General features: G+C 40.5%; 2 protein-coding genes across 2 annotated transcripts; both read left to right on the forward strand.

Annotated features, from left to right (window-relative positions):
- Window positions 1-2,109: 2,109 nt before the first annotated feature.
- Window positions 2,110-7,731, forward strand: LOC149007301 (uncharacterized). Its single transcript, XM_089167036.1, has 4 exons — window positions 2,110-2,934; window positions 3,395-3,495; window positions 3,597-3,684; window positions 4,003-7,731. The coding sequence occupies exons 1-4, from the start codon at window positions 2,110-2,112 to the stop codon at window positions 7,729-7,731; spliced, it is 4,743 nt and encodes a 1,580-aa protein (XP_089023162.1).
- A 2,141-nt stretch (window positions 7,732-9,872) lies between these two features.
- Window positions 9,873-11,980, forward strand: LOC149007302 (uncharacterized). The gene is made up of 2 exons (XM_089166238.1): window positions 9,873-10,686; window positions 11,022-11,980. Exons 1-2 carry the CDS (start codon window positions 10,039-10,041, stop codon window positions 11,730-11,732), a joined length of 1,359 nt encoding a protein of 452 aa, XP_089022364.1. The 5' UTR covers window positions 9,873-10,038; the 3' UTR covers window positions 11,733-11,980.
- Window positions 11,981-15,996: the final 4,016 nt, after the last annotated feature.

The following is a 15,996-nucleotide window of genomic DNA, read 5'->3' on the forward strand; positions in this document are numbered from 1 at the left end:
TCAAAAATAAATTACTTATGGTTTCAAGTCTAAGGGGATGTTGTCCGTGAAAAGATGGCTAATGCAGAGAACCAACAAAAAAAGAGTTCTGGTATTTTCTTCTGTAGCACAAGAAATTTTCTCCTCCTCTGTGAGTGTAGTTAACGTTAGTGCTGGTATTTTCTTTGTAAGCATCAGACCTTTCTCCTCTCAGTTTCTTATGTGACTGTGTCTCTTCTCAGAAATTTTCCATACCCTGTTTGAATATTTAGTTTGTTGGTGCAACCTAGAGGGGGGTGATTAGGTTGCAACTAGTGGATTGTCCCAATTTTTCGGTTTGTGTGGAAATACAAAGTAAATTGAAGAATTCAAATGAAATTAAACAATACAATCAACCACAAGACAAGTATTTTATAGTGGTTCGACTTTGCAAGTCTACGTCCACTCCTCTCTTAGCCTCAAGAGAGTATTTCCACTAGTGATTCTCTTTCAATACAATAGGTAGAGATCAAACCCTTTACAATCTTTGTTACGGGGCAAGAGCACCCTTTACAATCTTTGTCTATCTTAGGGCAAAAGCACCCTCTTCAATCTTATTCATGGGCAAGAGCACCCAACCAATCTTTGTTCACGGGCAAGAGTACCCAAAACCAATTCTAATCTACCTAGACTAGAATTGAAAACAGTTACAAGAGAAGGATGTTACCTTAACAAGAGGTGTGACACTTTACCTCTTGTGTGTGTGTGATGCAATAAGAGTTGTATGCTCAAGATATGAAATGCATGCACCACCAAAGCCTTCAATTACCTCAAGCTTGACTTCCACAAGCTTACTTTAACACCTTGGTATGTTCTTCAAGGTTGGGTAGAAGGTGAAAGGCAAAGCACAAGGCTTTCTTGCAATTTGAGAGCTTTAGGATCACGTGGGGAGTGGGTGATCAAGTGTGAGTGTTGTTGCTCTCAAATGAGGTGAATTGGGTTTATATAGAGCACATTTGAGTGCCAAAACCCAATCCCCAACGGATAGAAAACGGGCACATTTTTGTCCTGTTTTTCAGCCCAGACGGACGTCCGTCTGGTCAGACGGTCATCCGTCTCAAAAGTATCCGTTGCAAACAGCTGTAGAGGATATTCTCTTTAAACTAGCCGTTATAGTCAAATCTGGGCCAGACGGACATCCGTCTGGCCTGGACTGGCTCAGACGGACATCCGTCTGCCAGACGGAAATTCCGTCTGGCCTTCTGTTGTTTCGAGAAACAGAGTTATGAAAACAGACGGACGTCCGTCTACTCAGACGGACATCCGTCTGGGCTCTGTTTTTCTAAACAACTTTGGGCTGGGATATGGCTTGGATTTTTGGATCGTTTTGACAATCCTAAGCGTTGTACACCTTACTAACATGTCCTAGGTCACTCTAGTAACATGGATTACATATTATGGATGCATTTACATGTGTGTGTATGCAAAGGTGTCCTAAGCCCTGATTTAGCCTAAGTCTTGATCTTTGACTTGGTCTTCGACTTGATTTTGTGCAACGGTCTTCATGTCCATCTTGGCATGGTCATCTTGACTTAGACTTCAAGTCCATCTTCATGTCTGTCTTGGCATGATCTTGGCTTTGACTTGCATATGGCTTTGACTTGGAGTTGGTCCACTTGTTCTCATCTTGAACTAAACATCATAACTCAATATAGCCATTAGTAATTCATGCTTATTATCATCAAAACCAATAGAGGCTGATGTGGCAAATGCTGACATGGCATTTCCCAACATAGTTGTTTTCAAGGGGCTGGTTATCTGGATTTCGGTAATCTCAACAGCATTGAGTCTACTTACCAGTAGTCATTAGACAGGGTTAGAATGGCTTCCGGACAGGGCAGAGGAAGAGGAGGTGGGAGAGGCCCTACTCAGAGACCATCGTTTCAGACTGATAATGATGCATATTTAGAAATTAGTCTTTCAGATGATGAAGGAATTGATGTGCCCGATGAACTAGAAGATATAGCATAAGAAGGCAACGAGAACACACTAGGTTGATGGGTATTGACTGGGAAACCTTACCGAAGGCACGCAATTTTTGAAGGCCTCCCCAGAGCATGGAACCTGGTCAAATCTCTGGAAATCACACAAATGAAGGAAGATCAGTATAAATTTCAATTTGAACATACCCAAGACATGTTCAATGTTATTGAAGAGTCACCTTGGAGTGTAGGAGGCAATGTGCTTATGTTGGAACCCTGGAGAGATGACAAACAGTGGGTATTTACACACATCGATTTCTGGTGCCAATTTCATGATGTACCAACTGATTTGCTCAATATGGAATTCGGGTTTCAGTTAGCAGCACTGATAGGCGAACCAGGAAGAGGGATGCTCATAAGCGGGACTCAGTGGGGAGAAAGAACATGTTATTTTAGATGTCGTATCACCATTGATCGCAGGAAACCCCTCAAATCCTCAATCCCGGCTAGAAGACGATCAGGGTCAGTGGATAAAATTTTGGTTAAATGGGAAAGGCTTCCTATGTACTGCTATGGGTGTGGGGTTTTAGGGCATGAAGAAGAGAGGTGCCCTACCCTATTTTTGCCTCAACATCAGAGAAGAAATTACAACAGATCTGGCACAAATCTGCGAGCATCTCCACCTGATAAACGGCTGATCGAGAAAGCAGTTTCCATGCACTATGCATTTTCAGAACATTACAGGAGAAGAAATCCGGCTACTACATCGGAAAAAGCTGCCGGCAACGGAGATGATGAAGGAAACACAATCCCGACCACCTCTGCCACACCTTCCTTGGTGCCAGTCGGTCAAATCTTCAACTCCATATCGCAGAGCCTGAGTTTGGGACCACAAACGGCCATGGAGAGCATACCAACTGTACTGCCAACCCAAAATGTTGTTCGACAACCACCCTGCAGCAGATCATTGAAATCGCCCAGCCACATCTTGCGGGTAACTTCTCCTCTCTCTCTCCTCTGAAACGGCAGCCAGCTTTTTTAATCCTGAGCTTCAACGTCTTCTCTCATCCTTAATCCCAAACCTAGCATCTGTTTCACTTATTAACCCTAACACATCACAAATAATTCCCAACTTGTCCCAAACGAATTTAACCCCAATACCATCAAGCCCAAGCCCAAGCCCAAATACTTTATGTCACTATTCCCAGCCCGTTAGCCCATCCTCACCACACATACAATCTACCCCTTCCAGCCCATCCTCCCCAACCCAAATAATGTTACCAGCCCACTTAACCATCTCAAATCTTACTCACACACCTGAAGACAATACTTACATCCAACAACCGAATCTTCAAGGAAGAAATTTTCAAATGTCCCATAACACAAATCAGCTTTTGACCATTGCCTCAACACTCCCACCCGAAGCTAGCTTTCAACCGATTATGCAATCTCAGTGGGAAAGTGATGCTCAGTTTGAGATGGACATGGCTACTGAAAATGTAAATAAGAAGAAGAGAAAGGGCACTCATGAAGTAGAAGCTCAGAGTGGTCAGCAGTGAGAGGAGGATGATGAACATTTTTTAAAGCTTACCTCCGTGGTGCGTGGTGGAGACCAGCATCACGGGTCATCATGATCATCATATCTTGGAACTACAGGGGTCTGGCGAGTCCTCCTTCAGTTCGGGCTCTTACAAATCTCACCAAGAAATGGAAACCAGACATCATGTTCTTGATGGAGACTAAGGTTAGTGCGAATGAAATAGAAAAAATGAGGAAAATAATTGGAATGGAATACAACATGACAGTGGACCCAATAGGAATGGCTGGGGGGTTGGCATTATTCTGGAATGATGATGTTAAGATGGAAATTCTAGATTCAAATAGAAGAGTAATTGACTGTTGCATTACTTACAAGAAACAACAATCCTTTCTAACACTAGTATATGGGGATCCCAAAAAACATAGAAGAAAAAAAGTGTGGGAAGCATTGACCAAAATGAGTGATGGAAGACAGGGGAATTGGCTGTGTACTGGTGATTTTAATTCCTTTCTTTCTTGGCAGGAAAGAAGTGGAGGTACATGTACAGGAAGTAAGGATGTATGGCAATTTCAAGAAATGGTGAACGAATGTGGCTTCATTGATTTGGGCTCACATGGTGCATCTTATACATGGAGTAACAAGAGAATTGGTGCAGCTAATATTCGAATCAAGTTGGATAGAGCTTTGGGTAATTCTGAATGGCTGTGTAATTTTCCAGAAACTGTCGTATTTGTGGAGACTGCCTTATCTTCTGATCATGCCCCTTTGGTTATTGATTCGAATGGAAGACCTAGAAGAGGTCCTCGACCGTTTCGATTTGAAGCCATGTGGCTGAAGAATCAAAATTTTGAAGGTGTGGTTAAGAAAGCATGGTCAAGAGAGCCGGATACCCCTCCACCTTCATTGTTATTTAAGAAGCTTGAGTGGTGTCAAGAAGATCTTAAAGAATGGAATCGAAATTCTTTTGGAAATATTCATACTCAAATTGAAAAACTCAAGAAGGAGCTTTCTCAATTACAAGGTAATAGAGTACAAGAAGATTCCCAGCTCAAAGAGAATCAAGTGGCTAAGGAATTGGAACAACTAATGGCTTGTGAGGAGACATTATGGAGACAAAAATCCAGGGTTGATTGGCTCCAGGATGGTGAGAAAAATACTTCATTTTTTCATGCAAAGGCAGTGGCAAGAAGAAGACACAACCGAGTCTTTAAAATAAAGAATGAAGATGGGGATTGGTGCTCTAATGAGGAGAATATTTATAGCCTATTTGAAGTCTACTACCAAACCCTCTTCACCTCTGAAGGGGTTGAGGATAGGGATCTCACTTGTGTAATTCAGGGCATTCAACCAAAAGTTTTAGAGGAACAAAACTATATGTTTCTTGCAGCTCCTACCATTGATGAAGTGAAAATGGCTTTGTATGCCATGGGTCCTCTGAAAAGCCCTGGTGTTGATGGCTTCCCCCCTCTTTTTTTTCAAAGATTTTGGGAGCTAACCCATGACGAATTATTTAAATTCGTTTGTGATTTTTTCTCATCAGGTTTTCTCCCCGAGGGTACAAATGATACATTGGTATGCTTAATACCAAAGAAGGATGCTCCTGAGCTTGTGGAGGATTTCAGGCCAATAAGCTTGTGTTGTGTTGCTGTGAAGGTGGCTACCAAAGTGTTGGCATCCAGACTTAACTCCCTGTTACTTGATCTTGTTCCTTCATCCCAGACAGCCTTCGTGAAAGACCGACTCATATCAGATAATATCTTCATGGATCATGAAGCTTTCCATTTCATCAGAAAGAAGAAGAAGGGCAAGAAGGCAATGTTGGCTCTCAAACTGGATATGAAAAGAGCATATCATAGAGTTGAATGGAGGTATGTTGAGGCCATTCTTACTCAATTGGGGTTTAATATTAGATTTGTTGATTTAATATTAAATGTGCTATCCTCTGTGAGATACTCTTTTTTAATCAATGGATCGGAGAGATTTTCGATAAATCCGGAACGAGGCCTAAGGCAAGGAAACCCTTTATCACCAGCACTTTTTGTACTCTGTTCACAAGGATTGACTCAAATGATCACACTTGGAGAAAGTAGAGGTGAAATTAAAGGCATACGCATCAAAGGAAGAACAGACCCTCTCACACATTTGATGTTTGCAGATGACTGTGTACTTTTCTTTGAAGTCAACCTGAAGAGTGTCCATGCTTTAAAAGAAGGAATCCATACTTACTGCAAAGCTTTTGGCCAGATGATAAATTACAACAAGTCCAATGTGTGCTTTAGTCCCAACACAGTGCAAAAAGTGAAGAGGTGGTTTTCAAAAATTTTGAAGGTATCCTATGGAGAAGGGCCAACCAAATATCTAGGGCTTCCAACAAACTTTGGGGTATCTAAAGTGGCATTATTTCACTCCCTTAGTGATAAGGCAGAGAGTAGATTCCAAGGATGGACACATAAGCTCTTGAATCAAACTAGCCGAGAAGTACTTTTAAAGGCTGTAGCTCTTCCATCCTCCAACTATGCAATTTCTCACTTCAAAGTCCCAAACTCCATTTATAATAAGGTGAAAGCCCAGGCTGCAAGATTCTTTTGGGGAGGGACCAAGGAAAAAGCAAAAATACATTGGATGTCTTGGAAAAGATTGTGCAAAGAAAAGGCAAAGGGAGGAGTGGGCTTTAGAGATCCATTGATGCAGAACAAAGCTATGTTAAGCAAGGTAGCTTGGAGACTTCTCTCTCAACCCGATGCATGTTGGGCTCAATTCCTTAAGAATATCTATTTCCCAAATACAACATTCTTGGAGGCACGTTTGGGCAATAATCCATCTTGGGCATGGAGAAGTATCATGGAGGGTAGAGAAGTACTCAAAAAAGGACTAATTTGGAAAATAGGAAAGGGAGATCTAATCGATGTTTGGAAAGATCCATGGATTCCTACACTCAAGAAGTTCAAAGTCCTTTCTACAAAGCTGAATGATTGTGGGATTTCAAAAGTGGCAGACTTGATAGATCAACAGTCAAGAGCATGGAACAACACAGAAATCATTAGGTGGTTTTCTCCTGAAGAGGCTAATGCAATTCTAAATATCAAGTTGGCATTGTTCCCTAATGAAGATGCTCTTGTTTGGGGTTGCAGTAGAGATGGAAAGTTCTCAGTGAAAAGTGCATATAAAGTACTTGTACAACACCAAGAGGAGGAGGAAAGGAAGACCCCTTCAACATCAAAAACTCATACTTGGAATGAGTTGAGTGAAGAGCTCTGGAAAGAGATATGGAAGTGTAAAACATGGCCAAAAATCAGAAATTTTCTATGGAGGGCGTGTAATGAATGTCTTGCAACTACATCCAACCTAATCTCCAAGAAGATTGGGGTAGATGCATTATGTGGAGAATGTGGCTTGGATGAAGAAACAACTTCCCATGTACTACTACATTGCCAGTTTGCGAAGAGTGTATGGTTTGGTTCTCCTCTTTCATGGAGAATTTCGGATGATAAATGTAGATCTCTTCAAGAATGGCTATCTATATGGAAGGAATTTAGCAAGTTAAACAAGCATGATGAAGAAATTATGAAGAGTCTTAGTTCCTTTGTAGTGTGGTGGTTATGGAAAGCTAGAAATGATCGGATCATGGGCAACAGGAATTGCAAACCCCAGGAAGTGGTGGAGAAGGCAGTCTACTCCATGCAAGAGTTTTGGAACAATCAAAAAACAGCCAAACCCACATCAGAAAGGGGGGTGGACAATGAAGAAAATGGTCGGTTGACTTGGGAACCTCCTCCAAGAGGATCTGTGAAAGTGAATGTAGATGCCTCATGGGTTGCAAGAACTAAGAAGGGTGGTGCAGGTATTATTATTCGAGATGCCGAAGGAAAGCTATTGAGTGCTTCATCAGTACCTGGGACCTATAATTCAGCTGAAGAAGGTGAAATCCTTGCTTTTAGAGCAGGATTACTGGAGGCACTTGCATGCGGTTATGAGTTAATTTTAATTGAGTCTGACTGTAAACAGATAATCAGGTACCTTGAAGGTGAGCTTCAACCCCCGATGGTAGTGGACCCTCTGATCCAAGATATCCATTATTTAATGGATAACTTTACACATTGTATCCCTGCCTTTATTCCTAGGAGTTCTAATGTGATTGCAGATCTCTTAGCCAGGAAGGCCCTTTCGGTTTCGGGCCCGAAAGATTGGCCATCTTCCACTGTGTGGTTGGTGGAATTATGTTCCTCCCCACCCCTTGCCCATGTTGAATAAGATTGTTGATTACCAAAAAAAAAAAAAAAAGATTGCAATATATATCACCAATAAATGGATCGGTCCATCACTAGATTGTCCATGGAGAGATCTATCTCCTCCTAACTCTTCCCCTTCTTGTCTTATGAAAAAATAAAACGATGCTTACACCAAAATGGAGAAAAAATAATTTTAAAAGTTAATTAGATACATTGGTTCTCTAATAATAAAATCCACCTTAAATGTTGTGGGCGAAATAAACATTAACAAAATTAATTCTTAAGTTAATTGGACATGTTTCCTAAGGTGGCGTTTGGTTCCGCAATTCTGCAGAATCAGATTCCTGGGAATCATGACTCCAACAAAAAAAGGGCGTTTGGTTAAAAATTGAGTCAGTTTCTTGGTGAGTCATGAATCTCCAGGAATCCACGTTTTAGCCTAAAAATTGGAATCACTTGGAAACCACCTATTGAGGTGGTTTCCAAATCGAGTCACCCAATTCTAGGCTCGGTATAAAAAGGAGAAAATGAGCGTGACTCGCCCAAACTCACTTTCATCGAATGAATGCTCGACACTCGACAGAAGACAAAGCTCTCCTCACTCCCGTTGCTGAACTCGAAGATCCGTTCACTCCTGCTCTAAGAAGTTTGAATCACTCCCAACTCGTGACTTCTGCACTCTTCACTCCTGCTACTGAGAACTTGAAGCACTTCCGCTGCTGAGAAGGCGAGCCATTTCTTGATCTGAAGAGGCGACGACCACCACCAACCCTGCGTGAAGAAGGATCCCTATCACAGATTCACTTTAGCGTGGTGTTTTCGGCAAATCTGGAAGAAGAACCCTAGCTTCTCTGCTCTGCAACTCTAGCGTTCCCAAATTTTTCTTGGTGTTTTCCACTTTGGCATCGAAATAGGCGGTAAGTCTCTGCATAGTCTTTATTTTCCCTGTTTGGATTAGTTTTGTGTTGGGTTTTTTATTCTCTATCTTCGTTTTACTGTTGGCTTGGTATTCTTGCATTTTGAATTCGATTATAGGCAACACTTGGACAAAATTCGATATTGGTTTTGGTTTTGGCTTGGGGCTAGTGTTCAAGATTGTAATAAGTAATCCTTCAAGAATCTCTTCTTCTTTAGCTAACTTTACTGGCATTCAAGAGAACCTAGCTCGCTCCTGCTTCTTGTTTCCCCGAACTTTTACCATTTTGTTGTCTTCTTATAAGAAATCTGTAAGAGGGGAAGGGAAATGGTGGAATGTAGGTCATTAAGTTGGAAGTGCTCAAAGGAAAAGACCCTTTTTTTGGTTAAATTGCAAAGGACATAATAGCCCATATGCAATATCAGGATTTTTCTGATGCCACACCTCGCCCTATAAACATTGGTCAACCCTAACCTGCAATATCAGGATTTTTCTGGCTTTGCAATGTATTTTGGTTGAAAATTTTCATGGTGGGGGTGGGAAGGAGCAGAGATGTGGTTTCATAAAAGGAAACGAAAAAGAAAACCAGTTCTTGCATGTAGGTTTGGTCTGGTTCAGTTCTGAACCAGTCTTGAAGAAATCTGTAGCTGCTTGATGGTATTGCTACTTTGATCTAGACTATGTCTGATTCTCTATGTCTCTTTACAGATTTATTCTGATTAACTTCTTTCTTTCTGTAATTTTTCAGAATGTTGTTTATTTATCATTTGGTTGTTTGTTTTTTGAAGCTAAAAATCTTAAAAGTCTAGCCTTATCATCTTCGAAAACCAAAGTGATTGAGAGTGGGTATACATGGAGATTCTTTCATTGCCATCTCAACCAGGGCATCTTTATGTTTTTAGTGTTCACTTTGAATTTTTTTTCTTTCCAATTACCCTTTTTTTACTTGTGCATTTGTTTTTCAGAGTCCCACATCTGAACCTCTCAAATATGACCTCTGTTATATACACACACATACAGATTCTGCCTTACTTGATTAATGAACCTTACTTGAGTAGCTGAGGCCTATAAGTTTAGTAAGTTTACTTGATTATGTGTTGATTGATATTAAATTTTTAAAGACTTTATGAATGATCTACGATTCATTGGTTTATCAACTTGGCTGTCTTTTATGAATTAAGTGATTCTTTTAATTGAAAAAAGAAACAAAGAGAAGAAGAAACGTAGCCACACGTTAGAGGTTTTGGATGTGTGTTGTTATCTTAAATGGTTCATCTCAAAACACTTCAACTTAAGTGCATAGAAGTGCAAGCACTCCTAAACTTGTAGATCGCTTTGTTATGCTAACAGCAGTTCTTTTCACTCAAAATTTCTTCAAAAGTTTTACGGCACTTGATCTTGTTGCTTGTTCCCATGAGTGAAAGCTTGATAAACGCAGCTCAGTTGGGAGGTGTTGAGCTCACAAATGAAACGCTCAGGAGAATTCCACATCAAAGGTTGCTCCATGCAGCTCAGGTGGGAGATCTACATCTCTTTTATGAATTGCTCAGGCAAGATTCTTTTATTCTTGAGGTCTTTGACCGTAATCCTTTTGCTGATACCCCTTTGCACCTTGCCGTATCATCTGGACAAACCCATTTTGTGGTGGAGATGGCAAACTTAAAGCCTTCATTCACTAAAAAGCTAAACCCAGATGGGTTTACACCCTTGCACCTAGCTGCTGCAAATGGACACTTGGGAATCGTAAGAAAACTGTTAAGGGTAGATAAAAACCTCTGCTTCCAGAGGGGCAGGGATGATAGGATTCCTCTTCACTGTGCTGTTGAGAATGAGAGAGTTGATGTTTTGGAATTATTGATCTCCACTTGCCCAACTTCTATTACGGAGTTGACTGGTAGAGAGGAAACAGTTCTTCACTTGGCAGTGAAGAATCAAAAGATTTTAGCATTCAATGCATTGGTGAAACTTCTCCCTTCACTCAAGGTGGTTGAACTTGTTTCCTGGAAAGATGATGAAGGCAACACAGTCCTGCACCTTGCAACCTCATCAACACAACTTCAGGTGAGACCATAATCAATCTTCTCCCCCAGGACTCTACTTGGGTGGTGCGGATCCTGGTAGGCTAGTGCCGCTAACGTGGTAGTGCAGTGCCTGCGGTGCTCAGTGTTGGATCTCATCCATTCAAAGCACGGCTCTCTTCATACATGTACATGGTGATTTGAACGGCTGAGATTCAATGAAGACTAGGTGGTGACCATTGAACACTAGGCACCACATGTACCAAGTGGCATTACCCTAGCAAAATCTATGTAGATCGGTGAATTTGCCCTTTTCTAATTAAACTTTTGTAATCAAATTTCTGTCACTTTTTTATCCTACCAAATTTGTCAGTGCAGATGATGGAAAATCTGTTATTGGGTGATTGCTGTAAGAGTGTTAGAAAGGAATTAATGAATACCACAGATGCAAGCGGATTTAGAGCTTTGGAAATCTTTAGACAACTTCCTCCAACTCTAGTGGACAAAAATGATGGTCGTCTTTTACAGAAAATTCAACATATCCTCGAGGACAATGGTGATGAACCTAAGAGGTGTAGTTCATGTTCCCCAATATGTTTATGCTGTTGCCATCTCATGAGACGTCTGTTGAAGCCATTGAAGGTGAAGAAAGAAACTCCAAATTCTATGAAGAATGCACTGTTAGTGGTTCTTGTTCTGATTGCTACAGCAACTTACCAAAGTAGAGTCACTCCTACCTTTGAACAATATGACAATCTATTCCCCGATACCAAGAGTAACAGCACAAACACAGACTTTAACTACAACCCCATTGGTGAGCCAAGTTTACCAGCATGGCAGGTGCTTGTTACTGCAATAGCCCTTTTTGTTGCTGAAACTGCTAACTATGCAGGGTTTATTCTATCTTTTGCACTGATTTATAACCTTACAGATGGATTTCCCTTGCGAAGGCCACTTCGTTGTGCTTTGATATTTATGTTGATAAATTATGTATTTGTGGCGTGGGTGACAGGATCTGGAGTCTTGCAGTTAATTCTCACGGTTATCATCCTGTTTGTAATTGCCCGAGTTAATAATGGTAGAGAATAAAACCCAATAATCAAAGTTGTTTCTGTTTCTCTTTTCTTATGAAGATGGAAGTGTTATTACAGAATGTAAGCACTGTGTTAGTGATGGTTGCTTGTGATTTAAGACCATTAGATCTCAAAGCACCATAAAGTCTAGTTTGTGTGTTTTTTTTTCTTGTTTAGTAGAATTGCTTGAGAATGAAAATTCAGATTTGAAGGCTATGCTTTGTGCCCTGATGCTTGACTCTGATATTTTGCCCATAGATTGAAAGCTTAGCAAAACCTTGTTCACTACTAATTAACCAATGTCAATCTAATTGAAATAAAAATTGATCATATTAGAGATAGTTCCAAGTAGCTGTAAAAAAAATATTTATCATATTATGCTACACAATAACATTTGAAGTGGCACAACCAACTTTAGTCGATGCTTGTAAATACTTATGTATGAAGAACGATTTAATATAAATTGAAGAAATTAGAAGAACTAGGAATAGATCTAAGATAATATACACAGTTAAGTTTTGTATCTAGTAGGACAATAAATAGAATTTATTGGAAGATAAAAATTCACGTAGCTAGCCTCATATAATTGGGTCATTGTTGAAGATAAGGCAATGAAAGAGTAGTAGCTGGTATTACATATGTTAAAGCAAATTCATTTCAAAATTCTCATATGTGGATTAATTCCTCTAGCTTGGTGGCAAAACTACCAAACCCCTTTACAGGAACCAAGACCAACTATTTTGTGCACCTTTTTATTCAGTTAAAATCAGACCTAGTTGCTGACTGAACTATATATATGGTTTTACTCATGGATAAAACACTACAACCCAGAGGTAATTAATCCTGATGTAATATAACTCTTTGGTTGTAACTGTTTTTCTAGTAATGAAACTTGTTTGGCTTCATAAAAATAAAAAAATTTAATGAGTGGGTTTGAATCAAAATACCATACATGACAATCTTTCATTGGAAGATATCTGTTGGTAATACTCCATGTAATTTTCAATTCCATAATTGATAAAGGAAAAGATCCTTACCTATATTCGCTTTCCCAAATATGAAGTATATGCAGTGGAAGTAAATCTAGATCCACGTCCTCGTTCCACCACCAAAGCTCTACCGGGGTGATTCCACAATCACTAGGAAAGGGAATAATTTCCACAACCCAAATGCCGTGTGGAAAGGATGGAAGAGTGATCTAAAGCAAGGAACTCTTTCCTGCATTTCTAGGAGAGAGGGAGAGAGAGATGAGAGACGCCGTTTCTGGAAAACTTATGTACAAATGAATCACACACCTACTCTCAAGTAATGCGGTGGTTACAAATATATAACCTATATTTTGTAACCGCCCTAAAAGTGAGTTTTCAATATTGCCCTTGGGTATTTAATTTATTAATTATATTAATAAATTCCAACATCTCCCACTTGGCACAAGGGCAAGTGTTAATCTCTCAATGTGTCCCAAACACAAATGTATATCCCAGATATACATTTTCAATCTCTTTGCTATGTATCTCAGATACATAGACCACCTTTGTCCCAGACACTAACATCCACAAGTCATACTAGCAAAATGGATTGTGCGACCGGTGGTATACCTGCACGCGTGAGCCCCAAACTAGAAACCTTCCCAAAAGGCTAGAATGGCACATCACTCAAAGAAACAAATCAAATAAGCATTAGTATAACACAATGTCCTAGGTTTATTCAAACTCACCAGACTAAAGGTATCTCGATCCCTCTGAGAGATCACCTTCTTGTCCTTAAAATGTTCATCACTGTAATACATACAGTTGGCGCCAGCAAACACTTTTAGGGTGCAGTTGAATCAAACCTTTCCTTTCGCCCCATACCATCACTACACTTAGGATTGACTCTTTTCCCGATAGTGCCCCTTTAGGTCGAATCTATCATGACCATAGGTAACACCCCAAAGTAGCTACATCAACCATTTATTTCATGATGTCGTCGAAAGTCACTAAGAACACTAACGGACCATAAGGTCCAGGACTCACACAATGAGAGGAGCAGGGATCCATCCTCTCATTTCCAATGATCGCAAAGCACACATAGTATGATATATGTGCTATGGTGGAGCATTCTATATACAATAGAACGTATGTCCATCTCAACACCATACAGGTCTTAGTCTAGTCGCAACCTCTTGCGCCTAACCCGAGTTTCTATTTATTGTCGCCACCCTAGCGCCACATAAAGTACTCGCACTAGCTCCTATAGGCAACATGAATAGTGGGAACATTCATGTCAATTCTCTTCTCAATAGAGAAACTCATCTTGATTCCAAATCAAGGCAACATCATGATTGTGAATTAACCTACACAAAGTCATTCACAATCCGTCTCATCTCTGCTCGCCTCCAAGGAGCCAGAGGCGAATGCTCATGTGAGTGAGCCATTCTCTTGCCTATTGACATATCTTGTTTTATGCTAGAAGAAACACAATCACACAAAAAATGAATAAAATAAATGCTGGAATGAACTCATATTACTCAATAATAAAAAAAGTTTTAGTACAAAAGTAAGTCACAATCTACGCAAGCCCAAGGATTTTACATGAGAAATAAAAACATCCTTGGCTATAGGTTTGGTAAGAGGGTCAACTACCATCTAACTAGTAGATATGTTGTGATTAAGTACAACTTTCTTCCTTGATATAATGTCTCTAACAAAGTGATATCTCAACTATATATGTTTGGTCTTCCCATGATACTTGGGGTCCTTAACATAGCTAAGAGCTGTCGTACTATCACAATAGACAAGGGCAGCCTCTTTGGATGTCATCACAATTCCAGTATGTCGAAGGAATCTTCTCAACCAAACAGCCTTTTGAACCGCAGTTGAGCATGCCACATACTCTGCTTCCATGGTCGAGAGGGATATACAAGTCTACTTCTTGATACACCACGAAATGGCCCCGCCATTCAACAAGAAATCATATCCAGAGGTTGATTTGCGCTCATCAATGTCTCCAGCCCAATCGGCATCACTATAGCCAACTAACCGTAAATCCGATCCTTGGTAACATAGCATGTAGTTACTCGTTTCTCTGAGATATCTCAATATCCTCTTGACTGCTTTCCAGTGCTCTATGCTTGGGTTTGATTGGTACCGACTAACCAAACCCACTGCATAAAAAATATCCGGCCTAGTACACATCATAGCGTACATAAGGCTACCCACTGCACTGGAATATGGAACTCTTTCCATCTTGGCTTTCTCCTCTGGAGTCTTAGGACCCATATCGAGGCTCAAATGCAAACCCTTCTCCACTAGAGTATCAATTGGTTTGCAGTTGTGCATCTGGTATCTAGTCAAGACATTGTCAATATAGGTCTCCTGAGATAAACCCAGTAATCTCTTTTGCCTATTTCTAGCAATCTTAACACCAAGCACATAGCTTGCTTCACCCATGTCCTTCATATCAAATACGAGGGACAACCATTTCTTAATGATTTCCAATAGCTCATTACTATTGCTAGCCATATGTATGTCATCTACGTACAGTGTCAGAATGACATAATTACTATCAGATCTCTTGGTGTAAACATAGTGGTCTTCCTCAAGCATGAAAAACCCATTTTCAATCATAGCTTGGTGGAAGCGCACATTCCACTATCTAGATGCTTGCTTTAAGCCATATATGGACTTCTTAAGCTTGCACACTTTGCATTTAAGTCCATTAGCTTCAAAGCCTTGAGGTTGATCCATATAGATCTCTTCCTTAAGTTCTCCATTGAGAAAAGCAGTTTTTACATCCATCTGATAAAGCTCCAAGTCCAACTGAGCAACAATGGCTAGTATGAGGCAGATTGACGCAAACCTAACCACAAGGGAAAAAGTTTCCTCATAATCAACGCCCTCTTGTTGGGTGTAGCCCTTAGCCACTAAACGAGCCTTAAATCTCTCAATAGATCCATCCGCCTTTTCTTGATCTTGAGAACCCACTTGTTCCCAATTGCCTTTCGGCCCGGCGGCAAGTCAACCAAGTCCCAAACATGGTTAACTTTCATCGACTCCAACTCTTCCTTTATTGCTTTCAACCATTCCTTTGAGCTTGACCCCACAAGAGCTTCGTGCACGCTCTTCGGTTCATGCTCATCGAGCGAAGGTCATCTCTCACGCCGATCTCTTCGGGAGTTACCATGTAGGCTTCATCCTCTATGTCGAAACGTCGACGAGGAACTAGTCGACGCCCACCACGGCGCAAGTGCATGTCAGATTGCTCACCCTCTGAGTTAACTATCACATCTACACTCCCAC

Source organism: Hakea prostrata, chromosome 8 (genome assembly GCF_041222555.1).
Source record: "Hakea prostrata isolate BN-2017 chromosome 8, UWA_Hpros_2, whole genome shotgun sequence".
NCBI lineage: Eukaryota > Viridiplantae > Streptophyta > Magnoliopsida > Proteales > Proteaceae > Hakea > Hakea prostrata.

Bases quoted from the DNA above. Each gene is read 5' to 3' on its own strand.
- LOC149007301 (XM_089167036.1), top strand. From the start codon at position 2,110: ATGAAGGAAGATCAGTATAAATTTCAATTTGAACATACCCAAGACATG. The intron at 3,496-3,596 runs GTGAGAGGAGGA...TTGGAACTACAG, and splicing joins GAAGCTCAGAGTGGTCAGCA to GGGTCTGGCGAGTCCTCCTT. The intron at 3,685-4,002 runs GTTAGTGCGAAT...CTTTCTTGGCAG, and splicing joins TGTTCTTGATGGAGACTAAG to GAAAGAAGTGGAGGTACATG.
- LOC149007302 (XM_089166238.1), top strand. From the start codon at position 10,039: ATGAGTGAAAGCTTGATAAACGCAGCTCAGTTGGGAGGTGTTGAGCTC. The intron at 10,687-11,021 runs GTGAGACCATAA...TTGTCAGTGCAG, and splicing joins CCTCATCAACACAACTTCAG to ATGATGGAAAATCTGTTATT.